This window comes from Rissa tridactyla, chromosome 3, assembly GCF_028500815.1.
Source record: "Rissa tridactyla isolate bRisTri1 chromosome 3, bRisTri1.patW.cur.20221130, whole genome shotgun sequence".
NCBI lineage: Eukaryota > Metazoa > Chordata > Aves > Charadriiformes > Laridae > Rissa > Rissa tridactyla.
Window position 1 is genome coordinate 47,554,912 of NC_071468.1, and position 15,394 is coordinate 47,570,305.

The following is a 15,394-nucleotide window of genomic DNA, read 5'->3' on the forward strand; positions in this document are numbered from 1 at the left end:
CACACTCTTTTTAAAGAATGTATAATATATATATGTGTATTGGCTGCTGAAAGGTTGAATCTCCTTCCAAACTTTCTGAACAATTGTTTTAAACTTCTCTCTGCGAGCCAAGGTGATGCAGGTAATTAATTTTAGAGCCTCAGGACATAAGTGTTAAAGCTAGCAAAGAAAAATAGTTTAATGCAAGTACATTTACCTTTTCACTGTGGGTAGATTTAAACCATGGATCTTTGCTTTTGTAGTCATGTGTATAATCAAGGATCCCTCTCAGTACTGCAATAAAGGAATAGGAGCAGGCTGCAGTTATAACAGAGCTTGGTCATCTCTGGAAGAAAACCACTTCTCCTTTCAGGGACCTGCACTGCAGTGGACGCAGACAAGGTCTGCTCCTGCCAGGCTGGTTTTTACCAGAATTTCATGGCAATATGGGAGAATTTCGTGGCAATATTTAAACATTTAAAATCTTACTGCACAGTAAACTGAAAAACATACCACATTTGGGTTTGCTTGCTTATTTTGTTTATTTTCCTAGCAACAATGAATAAACTTTTGCTTTAGTAGTGTTGTGGTGTAGTCAGGGAACATGGTAATGGAATAGAGGAATGACAACAACTGAGCAGACTGTTGGAGTGTGCTGTCCCCGCTCTAAGCATGTCGCCTAGAAACAGGATGTGTTGCTTTGTTTTGGGTTGTCATAATTTGAAAGAATAAATATATTTTAAAGGCTAATTTGGAGACATCACCAAGTCAGCACCTATATGTACCCTGTCCATTCTTCTGTCTCCAAACAGCTAGTTGTTTCTGCCTTTGTCATGCTGGTTAGTTGTTACAGGCAGAACATTTGCTTGGCTGTTAGAAATTTTATATTAAAAACAGGAACTGCAAAATGGCTTGCTCAGAGTTCTGCTTCTGCATTGAGGAATTTGGGAGCTTTAGCAAAGCTGGAACAAAGTAGTCTGAAAGAGCAAATAAAATGCAAGGACATTCTACGTGAAATCTATTAAGAGGAAAGAATATGATATTTTTTTTTTCCTGTTAGAGGCTATATTGATTTGATATGCTTGTGGTGCTGTGAACATGTAAAGCGTATATTAGTGTTGAGTAAGTTTTTATTGCTTCTTTCCTTGCTTGCTAAAGAGTTCACATTTGATGCAGGGAATGCTTTGGTAGTGTTTAAAATGTAAGATGTTCTAAAAAGGTGAGTGTGTTTTCAAGACTTGAGATGCTGCTCTCTATCTGAATAAAGTTCGCAGTGGGTCACACTGACAAAAAAAAGCTTGACCAAAGCCCACAGATTTCTGAAACCCATGGCTGCCTTCAAAGAACTTCATTGTTTGCAAAAAAAAAGCCAACCCAAAACCACACACTTCCTTGCTTTAGGCATTTTAAAAGATTGTCTTATGAAACAAGAAGAGATTTGGATTTAAGTACAGTCTGATTTCTCTTTGAGCAGGTATATTATGTGACGATACTTACGTTAGGATTTCTTTAAACTTAATTTGGGATGAAGACTTCCTTGTATATGAGAATTGAGGAAAAACATTATAAAGACTTGTGCATCTGATTCAAAACTTGAAGTGTCAGAAATGCCTAATCAAAAATATGGTCTCCATTTCCTTACTGATGAATGTATCCATCAAACAGATCTATCCTCTTGTATTTGGAGGCTCAGAATACTTGTTCCAGAGACAAAGGAAGTATTTGTCATTGTTAGCAAGTGGAAGCATTTAAAGTGCTTTAATTAGAGAAATGTCTGAAATTTGTTTTCTCCATTTCGTACTATGCCTAGGCTGCCAATTCCTGGTATGGATTATTTTAGAATATCTCTCTAGCTGAATGTTTTGGTGTAATAATTGGTCTTCAGTGATAAAACTTAAATACTGGTGCATTTTAGGTTGTTTCGGTAGAGTTGTGTTCCCTTCTGCATCTTCCTGAGTGTTGCGTTTTCCTGCTAGATAACCTGTGTGCCAAAAAAGCAGTCATGTCTGGCCTCACCCTGCATTCCAACATTGCTCACCTTGTTGATGGGCACGTGGTCCTAAATGACAAAGGAGTGGAAGATGGAGCCGTAGGGGAAATCGTCTTTAAGCGTGCTCTGGCCATCCTCATGTGTGCCACCTACAGAAACCAACTGCTGAATGTGTTTGTGCGTCCATCTCTGGTGGCTGTTGCCTTGCAGATGACACGCAGCTTCAGAAAAGGTATGTTTGGGTAGCTCTGAGAGTCCGCTGGCTTTGCTCCGTGCGCAGTCAGCTGTGAGAGGAGCACAAGACTCCCACCTGCGACTGCTAGTGGGGGCGATCTGTTATACTCTGGATAAGGTCCCGTGGCATAAGGTGGATGTCTTGGGAGGGGACGGGGGTATTTTTCTTGCCTTTTTTGGTTTGTTTATCCTTTGATACTTTTGAAAGCAGGTATGTTCTGCTGAGAGGGCAGGGCTAAGGTGAGCTGATCCCAGTTCTTAAGTGTCTTATTTTGTTGGCGCTTAGCAAACCAGCTTTTTAAGTTACAAATTACAGACAGCTCACACTTGTGTACCGTGCAACCAGTTCTCTGTCTTTCTTCTCTTCCCACTTCTGTTTCTGAAGTATTTCAGTGTTATCCGATACTTGGCTTGTAAAGAAACTTTTCAGAATACATGCCTTAGTTTGTGCATCATCTGATTATGTGGTATTTAGTGCATGTTCGGAGAAGCTACAACCCTTTTAGTAACAGTTGAATCGAGTGCTTTGAGTACTTGCTGTTCTGTTGTGGTGGTTTCTGCTGTGTATGTATGGTGTTAACCCCAAGTACAAATTTTATTTGAAGCAGGTACTCTCTCTAAAATAAGCAGTAAATGGCTCTTCACTTGTGTGTTTTAAATTACATTTTTAAACAATAATACTTTACAATATTTTTTTCAGAGGAAATCTATAGCTGCTTCAGCTTCTTGAGAGATGTTTTTTCTGATGAGTTCATCTTCTTTCCTGGCGTTTCATTGAAGGTAAAAACATCCTTTATACAAAAATACTGTACAAAGTACAAAACTGTACAAAAATACGCAGCCAACTAAAATAGCATCTGATTTCAGGGCTCTGCCAAACAAGTGCTTTATGATAAACATGTACAGCAATATCAACTTGATCTGTAAGTGGGAGGGAGAAATTAAAAGGGGGTCAGAGTAGAGGTAGTCATTTGGTTAGTTGCAAAATGTTGTCTGAATCCACGAGGTTGCATGTGCAATCTTTTTTTTTTTTCCCTCCAGTAAAAAAAAACCTTCCCAATTCTGAACCATTAAAATGAACTGTAGTAGAAGTTTGGCTTTTTTGCATAAAGCTACCAGTCTTCCAGCACGGATATAAAAATATGTGTAAAGCTGTCTTTTAAGTGAAGTGTAAATACAGTCCTCCTCCAGTTATGTAAGAGACTTTAGGCTGTGAAGAAAAAAGTGTTAATGTAGATTTAATTGAATCCTGTCACAGAGTGGGTGTGTTCTAGCAGCACAGAAACAAAACAGGAATTCTCATTGAGGCTACACCAGAATATTTTTTCCTAAAAGCTCTTGCAGGCTGTGTAGCAGAGGGCCACTGCTGCTCTTTCAGAAAGTTAAGCTATAAGTATTATACCAATTAATGATCAACCGTTGTATGCCCTTGTTATCTTTGACAAATAGAGTAGGCAATTCTAAATTTAGGTGCCTATTGTCCTCTGGTTGGTTGTACTCCTCCTAGTGCAGCTGTGATCGGTCGCTTTGTGTAGCTCCATGTGTGTGGTCTCTGATGGCAGGGCTACCAGAGGACTCTGCCAACACCCAGCGTGGGCCTCTGTACCCACCTCTCCTTGAGTGCAGAGCGTGGCGGTGTCTACTCTGTAGTGCTTATACAACAGCTAATGTTTGTCTTATACCTTGAACTCTGAAGGTTTTGATGTTCCTGTGCATAAGTAAACACTTTTTTTAATATTTTGATGGTTCATGGTTGAGCCCTTTTAGGTTTTTATTACTAGCATTTATCTTGTGTAGGTTCAGATTTGCAAGCACTATGAGGGAAGTGCTTATAGTAAAGCTTGTTTTAAAACTTCTGCAGCCAAAATTTTGATAAAAATCGGAGTTGAGGCTATGCAGCCTGGGAAGGTTTTTGAAGTGTGAACTTTCCTAATGGCATAACAGCGTCCCTCGCAGAGTCTTAGGGAAGCTTTACTTGCATCCTATTTGCTTGAGAAGAGTTTCCCCTCATTTCACCCCCTGCCCGGTATAGCCATTACTCAGACAAAGCCAGTATTGTTCCCGCATACTGCCTTATTGCAGGGCTCAGTGTGTCTTCATCCTCTCCTAACACAGCTGGACACAGGCAAGCTGTGAAAACTGCAGGCAGCACTTTGCTCTCTGCAGGACTTGCTGTGTCAGTTTGTACATGTCCTGCTGGGTCGGAGCTGGCTTTAGTCCAGCGAGCTTGAAATGCAGGTGAGCGCAAGTTTATTAGTAAAAAAAAAAAAAAAAAAAGGTTTAATGCCATACCCTATATAAACTGGTAAGTCCACAGTTTTTATTTGGATTTAAAACTGATTAAATGTGATTTTTATCAGTGCTAAGGCCAAATTATCTGATGGTGATATTTGTGATCTTTCCTGCATTTAAAAAAATAGAAAAGTATAATTTTCATAAGGATATTCAAGACTTGTGACTGCATTAAAATCTCATAGATTTTTATATAGAAGAGAATTGTGCCTTTTTTTAAAGGCTGATGGGCACCATTATGTTTAGTTTTCATTGTTAGCAATTGTTGTCTCTTGCAACTTTTTTTCAAGTACCAAAACCAAGCAGGGAACAGGAAGGTGGCTGGCTATGACTGACTTTACTGAAGTCAAATGAAAGAGTTGCTATAATGTTAAGGGATCTCTTAGCAACCCACCCCTCTAGTCGTCCACGTGTCTGTCATGTCTGTGTCCTATCCCCATGTGTCCTGTGTGTCATCTCCCCCTGCACCCATATTGGCAGTAAAATGGTTTTGTCATTGACATTTCCATAATTTGTAACTTTTGGCCATTGTGCTGTCTCTTTTGTAGAGGGCAGGTCAGTGAACTATGTTGTCATTTATTGCAAACAGTGGACATGAGATAAAAGCAAACCCTGACTTAAAATAAGTAAATAAATAAATGCCACCTACAGAAAAAACCCTCGGCTGTTACAATAGCAGCCACAGCCGCTTTCTTTGCTCTTAGGTCTCTTGTGCATCCGGGTACTGCTGTGTTTAAGAACCCGTTCCCGCTGCCTTTTTGTAAGGGTATTTCTGGTATATAGGAAAACTTTGGTTTGAGTCTCTTGAGAACTGAGTTCAGAAATGGAAGTGGTGTGCTGTTGTATGGGTTTTGTTGCTGATTTTGTGGGGCAAGGTAGCTGCACTTAGTGTAGACATTAAAATTTCAGTTCTGCTTCTCTTTCCCCCAGGATTTTGAGGAAGGATGCTTTCTACTCACAAAATGTGATGCCATTCAAGCAACTCAGCAGGAAATCTACCCTACTGACAAAGGAAGTGTTATAGTATCTTTCTTGTCTGCTATGTTCCGACCTTTTGTAGAAGGTTATCAGGTATGTTGTTGTTTGGAAAATTATCTCTTTTCTCCCATGTTTTATAGGGAAACTAGGAGAGCTGAGATACTTCTGCAGTATAAGTAGTGACTGTTTTCATGGCTGGGGAGTGGAAGAGTTGAGAAATAGCAGTAACAAATATCTTAAACATCACCCTCCCGCCAGGATCCTGATTTCAGCTTTTGGCTTAGACTTTGCCAATTGACTAAAGCAGTACCTACCATGTAATGTGATGGCCCATCGTAGATTTATAAGCTTCATGGGGAGTGTGCTGCTACCAGGTTGATTGCTCTTTCTTATGAGGAGCTCTTGCTTAATTCATTTCATGTGGGCTGTCCTGACAGGTGCAGAAATGATTTTGCATCTCATATATGATATCTTTTTTTTTTTTTTTTTTGGAGTCATTAATTCCATTTGGATCTCTTTAAATTATTTGGTTTTCCAAGGTTTTAATAAGACCAAACACTTACGCTCCTGTAGTAAGCGATGTATACAAAAATAGGAGGCTAAAATCTCTGGTGTGTCAGCATAACATTGGTGGGAATGTGAACGCTTGAACCTAGTGGAATCTCTTACTGATCTGCTGTATGACTTGGGCTGAACTGTACTGATTCAGTTTTTCCCACCTGTAAAACAGATATTGCTTTAATATTAATTTAATATGGCTTAAATTATACTGTTTTTGATTGTGAGAACAGGAATATTAAATTGATGTCTAAGGTAACTATTATAGTAATTCTGAACCTTTAATGTTAGGGTTCTCATGCCTGTTGAACAGTAATAAAAATTTCAGATGCTCTATATAATGATACCTTTTGAGTTCCTCTCCTACACTTTTCAAAATGCAACAATGTTGCTTTCTTATGAGGGCATCTTTGTTTGTAATTAATAGCAAATTGACAATCAAAAGGAAATAAGTGCTAATTGGTTTTTTAAATGTTAGTTAATTTTCAGATACCTCTCAAAGGAAACAAAAGAAGCCTTTACTGAGAAGCAGTTCATACCTGGAGTCCGCAACTTTGTTTTTCAACTTCTTGAGAAGGGTGTGTATGGCTGTTATGCAATATGATTTTACAACTGTAGCCTGTCAATGGATAGTGATAAAACGTTTAATTGTGTTTCTGCTTTCTCTGTAGGGAATACGCAGTGTTACGAAGCGCTGTCTTCTGACATGCAGAAAAATGCCTTAGCAGCTCTTGTGCAACTAGGTGCAGTGAAGAAGAAGAAAATGTAAGTAGCATTGGCTTATTGGCTTTTTGGTGTGTGGAAGTCAGTGTGTGGTCTCACTGGCAGTTCTTAATGACTGAGCTATTAGTATCAAGCAAACAGCGGAACCTCGACTGTCTGACCACCAGTCAACTGAAGGCTGATTGGATTTACCCGAGTCGTGGTGAAGACGCGGGTAGTTCCTTTCTGCATGCGTTGTAGAAGCAGAATGGCACACCCTCATAGTGAAAACACTTCTGTGGGACCCAGCATCAAAATTCATTAACTCACTAGTAGGCTGCTTTTACCTTTTGGTTTTCAAAGTTTCTCCCAAGGCTTTGATAAGAAAATAGAACAGTCCTGCTTATTTTTAATAGAAGGGCTACTCTGTGTGTTACAATAAGCCTCATCAGGCAACGTAAGCAATAATCAGGAATACTGCTAATTTTGGGGGGCGTTCAGCACTGACATCTCAAAGCAATTTAACTGAAAGCTTACTCATTAAAGTCTCTTAACACAGTTCATATAGGCCTAAGGTTAAAAAAACAGCTATTGCTGTACAAAAAATAGTGACATGCATTTCCTGTTATCAAATTAACTTGTGTTGTGGTGCTTCTTACTGTATTTAAAAGTATAACCATGGAAGCCCCCAATACAAGAGGTCCCCACATTGTCTTGAGTGTTTCACAGAACACCATTGGGAGCTGATGACCCTGAGCTATTTTCTTATGCCTCTGTTCAGGAAATGAATTGGTTGAGGTTTGTAGTGTTCTTGGAAAGTGCACCCAGTACTCGTGGTGTTACATCCCCTGACACGTCACTGAGCTAAATAGATGTCTATAGCTATATTTCCCTTTTGTGTAAAAGGAATAAATCAATCGAGTGCAACGGAATTTGACATCAGCTGAAGATAGGGTTCAGTTTCAGAGAGCTAGTCTTGAAAATTACATGGTTGAAAACAAACAAATGTTCTCTCCTGCCATTCTCCGTAATAAAATTCAGGGTAAGAGAGAAGCATGGGGACTGTGAACAAGAGGAAGGATAAAGTAAGTGTAACTGTCCGTGAGTACAATCTGCTTAGAAGTCTGCTGTGTCCTTAATATGTATGCTGGTAGGATGAAAAATATGACGTAATTATGAAAATGTTTAATTCAGATTATTTGTATAGAAATGACTGGAATAAGAAATATTCATCGAAGAAACACTATTTTTTTCGTTTGACTGTAGGTCCAGTGGATTCACTTACAATGTAAATGAAGAGGCTGTTAATAAAATCCTGGACGTGTTTGGTAAGTGTTTTCTTAATTAATTTGAAGAGAGCTTCACAAGTTATAAATTACTTCAGACAATGCACATATGTTAGATGTAGTGGTTTTTCCCCCTACTAGTTCCTCAGATTTATCTGTACAAAAATCCTGATGATACTTTTTTATAGTGCTTTTTCTGGTGTCACTGACTGCAGCTTTGAATCTCCCTTCTTTATTTGAAATACCGTGCCACCCGACGACCAAGGAAGACGGAACAAAATAGTAGCGGAGTGGTATTTACAGCGTTTGCACAAGAAATGTTTACCTTTTGGCTTTGTCTTTTTAGATGCCAGGATACCTGTACAAAAGCCCGTGGCTGCGCGACTCTAAGTGGTTCCTGATGCTGTGACTGGAAGCGACAGGCCCAGAGGTGTTCTTCAGCTCTCCATTACCACTTACAAACTGTGTTTCTATCCTGTGGTTTTTGTTGGTTTTTTTTTTTTTTTTTTAAAAAAAAAACAGATTACACATGGTCTTTTTTTTTTTTTTTTTTGATATTTAAAAGAAGGGGGGAGCGCACAGTAACGGCTACTTAAATACCTTTTTTTTTTTTTTCCCCCCTAGACTTGTAACAAAGATTGTGATCGTTTGCAAATATTTCATGGCTGTGAAAATGTAACGGGGGAATTAAAGGACTTGCTATTAAAATTAATATTTAGAAAAAGGCGTTGCTGTCTGGGTAAAAGCCGGGGGGGGCGGGAAACAGCGCGGGGCGGGCCCTCGCCTCGCGCCGCAACCGACCGCCCCCAACGGCCGCCATGAGGCGGCCGTTGGGGGCGGTCGGTTGCGGCGCGAGGCCACGGCCCGCCTTTTCCGGCGACAACATGGCGGCCGGCGTGGAGCTGGGCTTCGCAGCGGCGGTGGGGCCGGGCGGCGCCTGGCGGCTGCGCAGCTCATACTTCCCCAGCAAGATCGGGGGTCGACCGGCCTGGTTGGGGGAGGTCGGGTTACCGGGCCCGGCCGCTCTGCGCTGCGGCCGCTGTCATCAGCCCCGCGCCTTCCTGCTCCAGCTGTACGCGCCGCTGCCCGAGCGCCCCGACGCTTTCCACCGCACCCTCTTCGTCTTCGCCTGCCGCGGAGCCGCCTGCTATCGCCTGCCCGGCCCGCGGGGGCCTCTCTGTGGTGAGGCGGGGGGTGAAGTGTGAGGAGGGGTTAGGGGGCGATGGCCGCCTCCCCGCTGACCGCCGCTTCTCGCCCGCAGTGTTCCGCAACCAGCTGCCGCGACGGAACGACACCTACTCCGAAGAGCCGCCCCCCGAAGAGCCGCCGCCGGATCCCCCCTCGTCGCCCCCCAGCCGGCTCCGCGATGGGGCCGCTCTCTGCCGTGTCTGCGGTTGCCTGGGGCCCCGCGTCTGCGGGCGCTGCCGCCGCGCCGCCTACTGCGGCCCCGAGCACCAGGCCCTGGACTGGCGGCGGGGGCACCGGCGGTCCTGCGGGCAGCACGCCGCCGGAGGTGGGTCTGGGGGCGGTCTGCAGGGTTGCCTGCCCTTGGCTCCGTCGCCGCTGAGCTGCGGGTGGCACAAGGTCGGTGCTCGTCGAGAGGCGTTGCCGTTGCCAAGGCGGCAGTCCTTTCAGCGTGCCCAACGTGCTTGTTAGTGGGGTAAGGGCCTGCTCTGGAGAGAAAATAGGAGCTCGTGTCTTTTGCGTTGTCCTATGATTTTGGAAGGAAACCGTCAGTAATTCTTTCAGGTGCTTTTTTTTTTTCTATTAGATGTTTACTTCATGTGACATAAGAATGTGGGATCTTTGTTGTTCCTGGAAGGCTAATGAATTCAAGGAGTACCTTTGGTCTCTTTCAAAGACCTCTTTCTGTCCCCCTTAATGTTGTAAAAAGCTGAAAGGACATAGACCTATTTTTTCCCTTTGTAGGCCACTTCTAAGATGGCTTATTCATAAATTGTAAAATGATGAGGCCTTCACAGGATATTGTGATGGTCAGTAGATGACAAGAGTACTTTGGTGAGCGTGCTATTTTAGAGACCCTTTTCCTCAGCCATTCCCTCTCCTGCTCTCGTCTCATTCAAATGCTTGCTTGTTTGCTGGTTGTTACAGGGACAAATACAGAGTATTTAAAGAATTTTCTTAGTCATCAAAAGTATCACATTAATAATGGTGTGATGAAACTTGGTATGTATGATGTATCTCCTGTTGTACATTGTGGGATGCTAGTCCTAAAAACTTCGATTACAGGTAGTGGAAATAAGCAGAACATTAAAAGTCGATTTGTGCAAATCGAGTTATGGGTCAGACATTTGAAACATTCAATTGAAACAGTGAAAAGCCAAAACCTACTAGCACGTAGTTTAATAATGTCATTACAGAACCGATTTGGAAACTTTGCCTACTCACAATATGCAAAGAAAAACTAAGAAAAAATGGTATGGCTTCGTGGCACCTGATGCACAGTTGACTTGTGTGCATATGCAAGTCAGAATGAGATACGCACAGAGCTGTCAAACTGCAGGTTTTGGTTTTTAAAATGTAGCTGCTAACACTATTTAGTCTGTTTTCTGTGTCTCTTGTATTTACAAAGATTCAAAGCAACACATCACCTTTTGTAGTTTTCTCCTGTCCTTAATATAAATCTTTCTTAAATCAGGTTTAGCAGCAAGGTAAATCACTCTTGCTTGTGCAGTGCTTGTATTTTTGCGATGTAGTTTGCTGTGTAGCTTTTGGGGAGATGGACATGTAATATGAGATGGTGTTGTGAAATGGTATCCGTTTTCTGTTTTGTAGGTGACTCGGCAGATGCAATTCCAGAGCATAACGAATTCCTTTTTCCAGAATATGAAATTTTGATAGAACCTGAGGAACCAGAATTTCCTGCTGACAGCAGCATAGATCCTGAGGATGAACAAGGCGCTGTAGATACATCAAAGGACACGAAAGAACAAGAGGAACTCAGAGCTACAGGCAGTGCAGGTAAGAAATAAGATGCTGTCTGTAATTCTTTCTAACGAAGCCTGTGTTACAACTTTGAAATATAAAACGCTGTGATTTTTAAGTGTCCACTGTTAACTACTGGTAACAAAAGGCTAAATCTACAGTCATTTGTGCTGCAAGTTTTTTGTAGACATCCTGAAATATAAATTGCTTTCAGGGGAGAGAACTTACTAAGTGCCAACCCCAGGAGCTGTGGAGGCGCCTGTTGCTGCAGTGAGGTTGCAGGTAGCTGGGGGTTACACTGTGTCAGTGTGTGCTCCCCGCAGATAAGGAACAACTCCAGTCAGAAAAACAGCGTCCTGCTGCTGGACGCTGCTGGCATCGGGAGATTGAGTTAAATGGTCTTGGCTTGTCTTGGTTCAATTTGTCTTAATTTATGGAAAATATGTAACAAATCTCCTTGGCTGTGCTAGGAAAAAACTGTTCTGAGGCTATTTTAATTGACTTTGAATTAAGCAGTTGAAGTGCAGCCCCCGCTCCCCCAAATTCACAAGGTGTCTGTAGATCACCACGCTGGCTTTGCACACGCCCAGGGTGGAGAGCTTGTGATGTGACAGGGGAAGGTTGCTGGCTTCACAGCTGTCCCTTGCTGTGATCTAAAGCCATCTCGAGACTGCTCAGTGCCGCATGTTGATGTGAACATGGGAGTGCAACAGATGCACTCTTCAGTGCTAGAAACTGAAGTCTGGCACATGCACGGCACGGGTGGCCTTTTTCAGATGTCATGTTCTGAAGGCTCAGCGATCCCTGCTGGGAACCATATGGGAACCATAAATTTTGGTAGATTAACTCCTTCCCTTTCCACTACTGACAACTGTGTTTAAAATGCAACTAAAACTAGTAAATGGATCTCCGCACTTACAGGTGCAATATTGGTTTTAATTTTTGGCTGTCTTGCATTAGCTTGTAACCGTGGGGTTGTTTTTTCCTTGCTTAGGTGAAGCATTTCAATCCTTAGATGAAGAGACATTGGAAGCAATGGCAAAACATGAGACTAAAGAAGACAAGATCTTCCAAATATTTAAAGAGCGAGTAGCTGCTGAACCAGAGCAGGTCAGAAGATAGGGCAGCCTTAGAACTTACAGATTGTGGCACAGCATCCTGCTGCACCTGCAAAATGCTTCACTGCCTTTTGTACCTACGGTTAGAAATGGCGATGGGGATGCCTCCTCATCCTCCACACACCTTAACCAACATACCCTAATCTTCCTTACGTGCAGAGCTTGATTCAGGCTGAAGTAAGAATTTAACAGCTGCTCATGTATCATGTGTGCAGAAATGGGTCAGGGTGAGAAGGCACAGGGGCGCTGAAGCTGAAGGGGGAGGACCTGCCATCCTGTGAAGTGGTTCTAACCAAAGGAGGTGGTGAACCATCGCTCTCTTCCCCAGCCTCTGCAGAACCAAGACTGCAGAGAGGACCTCTGTCACTGTCACCAGCTGTGTGTGTGTGGGGGGTTGGTTTGGCTTTTGTTTAACGCTGAAGAAATTACTGATGATTTCAAAATTTCAACTGTTTAAAACATAAATCTCCCCCCGTGCTATTTCTTGCTGACACAAGAGGCTGAAAAATGCCACATGGTCAAACAAAACCATGGTTCCTGGTTCCATTCAGGGGAAACGCAGGCCTAAATCCATAAAACTGGTGGAGGAAGAAGTTCTCTCCATGTTTCACATGGAAGCTGAGGGGTTAAGATGCACACCCAGAAAGTAGGAGGCTTTGAGTCTGTTCCCTCCTCTGCTTGGGGTAGGTTTGTCACCTCCCTCTCTGACCTCCCCATACTGACTGCTCTGCCTTAGCGTCCTCTTGTTGATAATGCCCGATTTGCTATATAAATATTTAGATAGTAACAGAACAACAAAGGATGTGAATATCTGAAAATACCTCCTTCTGGGACATGAGGAGAGTCCCCTTGCATTTAGATGCAGAACTGCAAACAGAAGAGCTGGATTGCATTCCCAAGTTTCCCGTACACTTCTATGTGCTAATTATCAATCCAAGCTCTTCTTCCATCTCAAGACTGTAAAATACATGACCTAGCATTTCTGGGTCCCTTAATTAGAGAAATGCAAATCATTGCCATTTATCCCTGGATCATTGAAAAAAATGCTGTATGAATACTTGCATGATTCAAATGGTTAAGAAAACTTAAATAAAGAACCTGTCTTATTTAGAATACTGCATTTGCAACCGATGACTTTGCCATGAGTATTACTTAAAGGAACTGACCTTTTTCTGCACTGTCTTACAGCTTTGTCTGTCAGTAAATATATGAAGAGACAGTCTTGAGAACTTAAACTTCCGCTCTATTACAGATTATTAGATACTGCAGAGGAGGAGAAGGCCCGATCTGGGTATCAGGTGAAAATATTCCTGAAGAAAAAGATATCCCAGATTGTTCATGTGGTGCCAAAAGGATTTTTGAATTCCAGGTATGTACATTCACTTAATGCTATTATAGGTTAATATAGTTCAGACTTAACAGGATCTAATTGTATAGGTGTTGGCTTGTCATTAGAACAAGGTAGCTGAAGTCGCTACAAACTAACTATGCTAAATTGTAGGGAGTCCTTACTATTGTAACTGATCTTTCTTATAAGACTTCCACATACAGAAGGTGGGTTTCTATCTGATAACTTGCACCATCCATAAAATGGCGCAGTTGTGAATATGGAACCACCTCATAAGTAATAGGCATCTGGTATTGTATATTTTTTAAAAAAAGCCTTCACAATGTGAAGGATGTGTCTAGCTGAAAGTACTCAGCTGTAGAATTTTATATGCCAGAAGCATGTGTACAGTGAATGCACTTAATGTCATGCAAAGGCAAAACACAGTTATGAAGGTAATTTCAAATGGAAGGAGGCTTACAAATCAGGCAAAGGTTTTAGTCAATAAAACTTCTGTACCTAAAATAACTAGGGCTGTGCCTTTCATTCCCTGTGCATCTACTACATTGTTTTGGGAATTCCAAATTTATTGTATTTGAGCTGCTGTGTTAGTAGCTGTGATTGGGATTTTGGTGTAAGAGAACATAAATGAAGGCAGGACCTTTCTTTGGGGAGAGATGCAGGGAGAGGGTGGAGAGTTGTGGCCTGCCTCTAAACTGTTTTTTTTTTTCTTGAAGATTATGCCACAGCTCCTGAACCACCTTCAGGTCGACAGCCTTGGAGAAAGCATTGACTGGGGAACGCTGGTGGTGTACACTTGTGCTGACAACTGCGGTGAGGGAAATGAATACCCGGAAGAGTTCATATGGAAACAAGACTTCTCCGCAGGCTCTATTTAGCTTCCATCAAGTTACTAAGTTGAGTCATCTAAATAGAATACTTGCCTTGTTTCAGTGCATCGCTGCACTTTAGAGACAGCTAATTGAACTGATGTCACCCATAACTCTGTATCTTTTAACAGTGATAGGACAACTAAAAGTAGACTTTGACAGCCTCTCTCTTGTGCTTCACAGAAGCTTTTACTTCAACCTGGTAATGAAGCCCAGATGCATCTGTTCAGTGAATTTCACTTCAAATCTCAATTCTGAATGTTTAAATAAAGATTAAATATTTTTGGATTGGTGACAGTATCTTTTGTGGGTGACAGCTTTGAAAACTTCTCTTGTTGTCTGTCAGGATTTTCTTCGTGCTACTCAAAAATTAATATTACTTCCCAGAGAAAAGCAGCCTACTGTAAGATCACTTGCATGCTTATGTTCAGGAGGTGTACAGAAGTCATAGCTAAGACAAAGCTGTGTAGCCTTTCACTATGGAACTTAAATCTGCTTCTCTCTCAAAAGGTACACTGCGTCTAACTTGGCAGTTGCTGGGTGTCCTGACTGAGTGATTATTCAAGATCAAATGCACAAAAATTAAGTCCTTTTTCCAACTTAAACTAAGTCAGTTAATAGTTTTATTTCTGCATGGGTCTGTCAGTGCAGAAGCAGTATATACACAAAGCCAGCCAGACTAGAACGGGTTTGTCTTGTTACCTACTGCCTGTAGCAGATTTTCAAGCCGAATTGTACCTTAAGTCTGCCATCTTTGGTGAGGTTTAAAAACAACTGTCCTCGCAGAGATTCTTCTGCTATTTGACTGCCATATAGCTGATGCAAGAAAAAAGTGAAACTATAATGCTGAATTTAATGTGGTAGTTGCTTAACTTCTTCAAATGTAACTATAGCCACAGGAGTAAAGATGAGGGTTCTTCTCTGTGTGTCGCAGTATAGAATTTACTTGTTACATATTCCCTTATCCTGCTCAAATCATTCAAGTCTGTTTACCAGTGGTTCTGAAGGTGGCTTTATGAGCCCTAGGCCCACTGTTGGTTTTTTTTGTATTAATTTAGATGTTGGAAATACTCAAAGGAGCAGGCAGGGAACGC

The 15,394-nt window shown here is 41.9% G+C and overlaps 2 protein-coding genes across 4 annotated transcripts in view; both read left to right on the forward strand.

Annotated features, from left to right (window-relative positions):
- GNPAT (glyceronephosphate O-acyltransferase) overlaps positions 1-8,524 on the forward strand; it is a 22,092-nt gene extending 13,568 nt beyond the window's left edge. For both annotated transcript variants that reach the window (XM_054195089.1, XM_054195090.1), the window contains exons 10-16: positions 1,956-2,201; positions 2,904-2,983; positions 5,426-5,566; positions 6,510-6,609; positions 6,703-6,796; positions 8,000-8,061; positions 8,366-8,524. In XM_054195089.1, the coding sequence (XP_054051064.1) occupies positions 1,956-2,201; positions 2,904-2,983; positions 5,426-5,566; positions 6,510-6,609; positions 6,703-6,796; positions 8,000-8,061; positions 8,366-8,409 (767 nt within the window). In that variant the 3' untranslated portion in view covers positions 8,410-8,524. The remainder of the gene's footprint in view (positions 1-1,955; positions 2,202-2,903; positions 2,984-5,425; positions 5,567-6,509; positions 6,610-6,702; positions 6,797-7,999; positions 8,062-8,365) is intronic.
- Positions 8,525-8,844: 320 nt separating this feature from the next.
- Positions 8,845-14,588, forward strand: PDCD2 (programmed cell death 2). 2 transcript variants are annotated; one of them, XM_054195096.1, is made up of 7 exons: positions 8,845-9,201; positions 9,281-9,532; positions 10,401-10,457; positions 10,816-11,001; positions 11,960-12,075; positions 13,336-13,452; positions 14,148-14,588. In XM_054195096.1, exons 1-7 carry the CDS (start codon positions 8,904-8,906, stop codon positions 14,307-14,309), a joined length of 1,188 nt encoding a protein of 395 aa, XP_054051071.1. In that variant the 5' UTR covers positions 8,845-8,903; the 3' UTR covers positions 14,310-14,588. The 2 variants fall into 2 exon arrangements, with proteins under 2 accessions (XP_054051071.1, XP_054051072.1); XM_054195097.1 differs by lacking the exon at positions 10,401-10,457 and having other exon boundaries at positions 8,847-9,201.
- Positions 14,589-15,394: the final 806 nt, after the last annotated feature.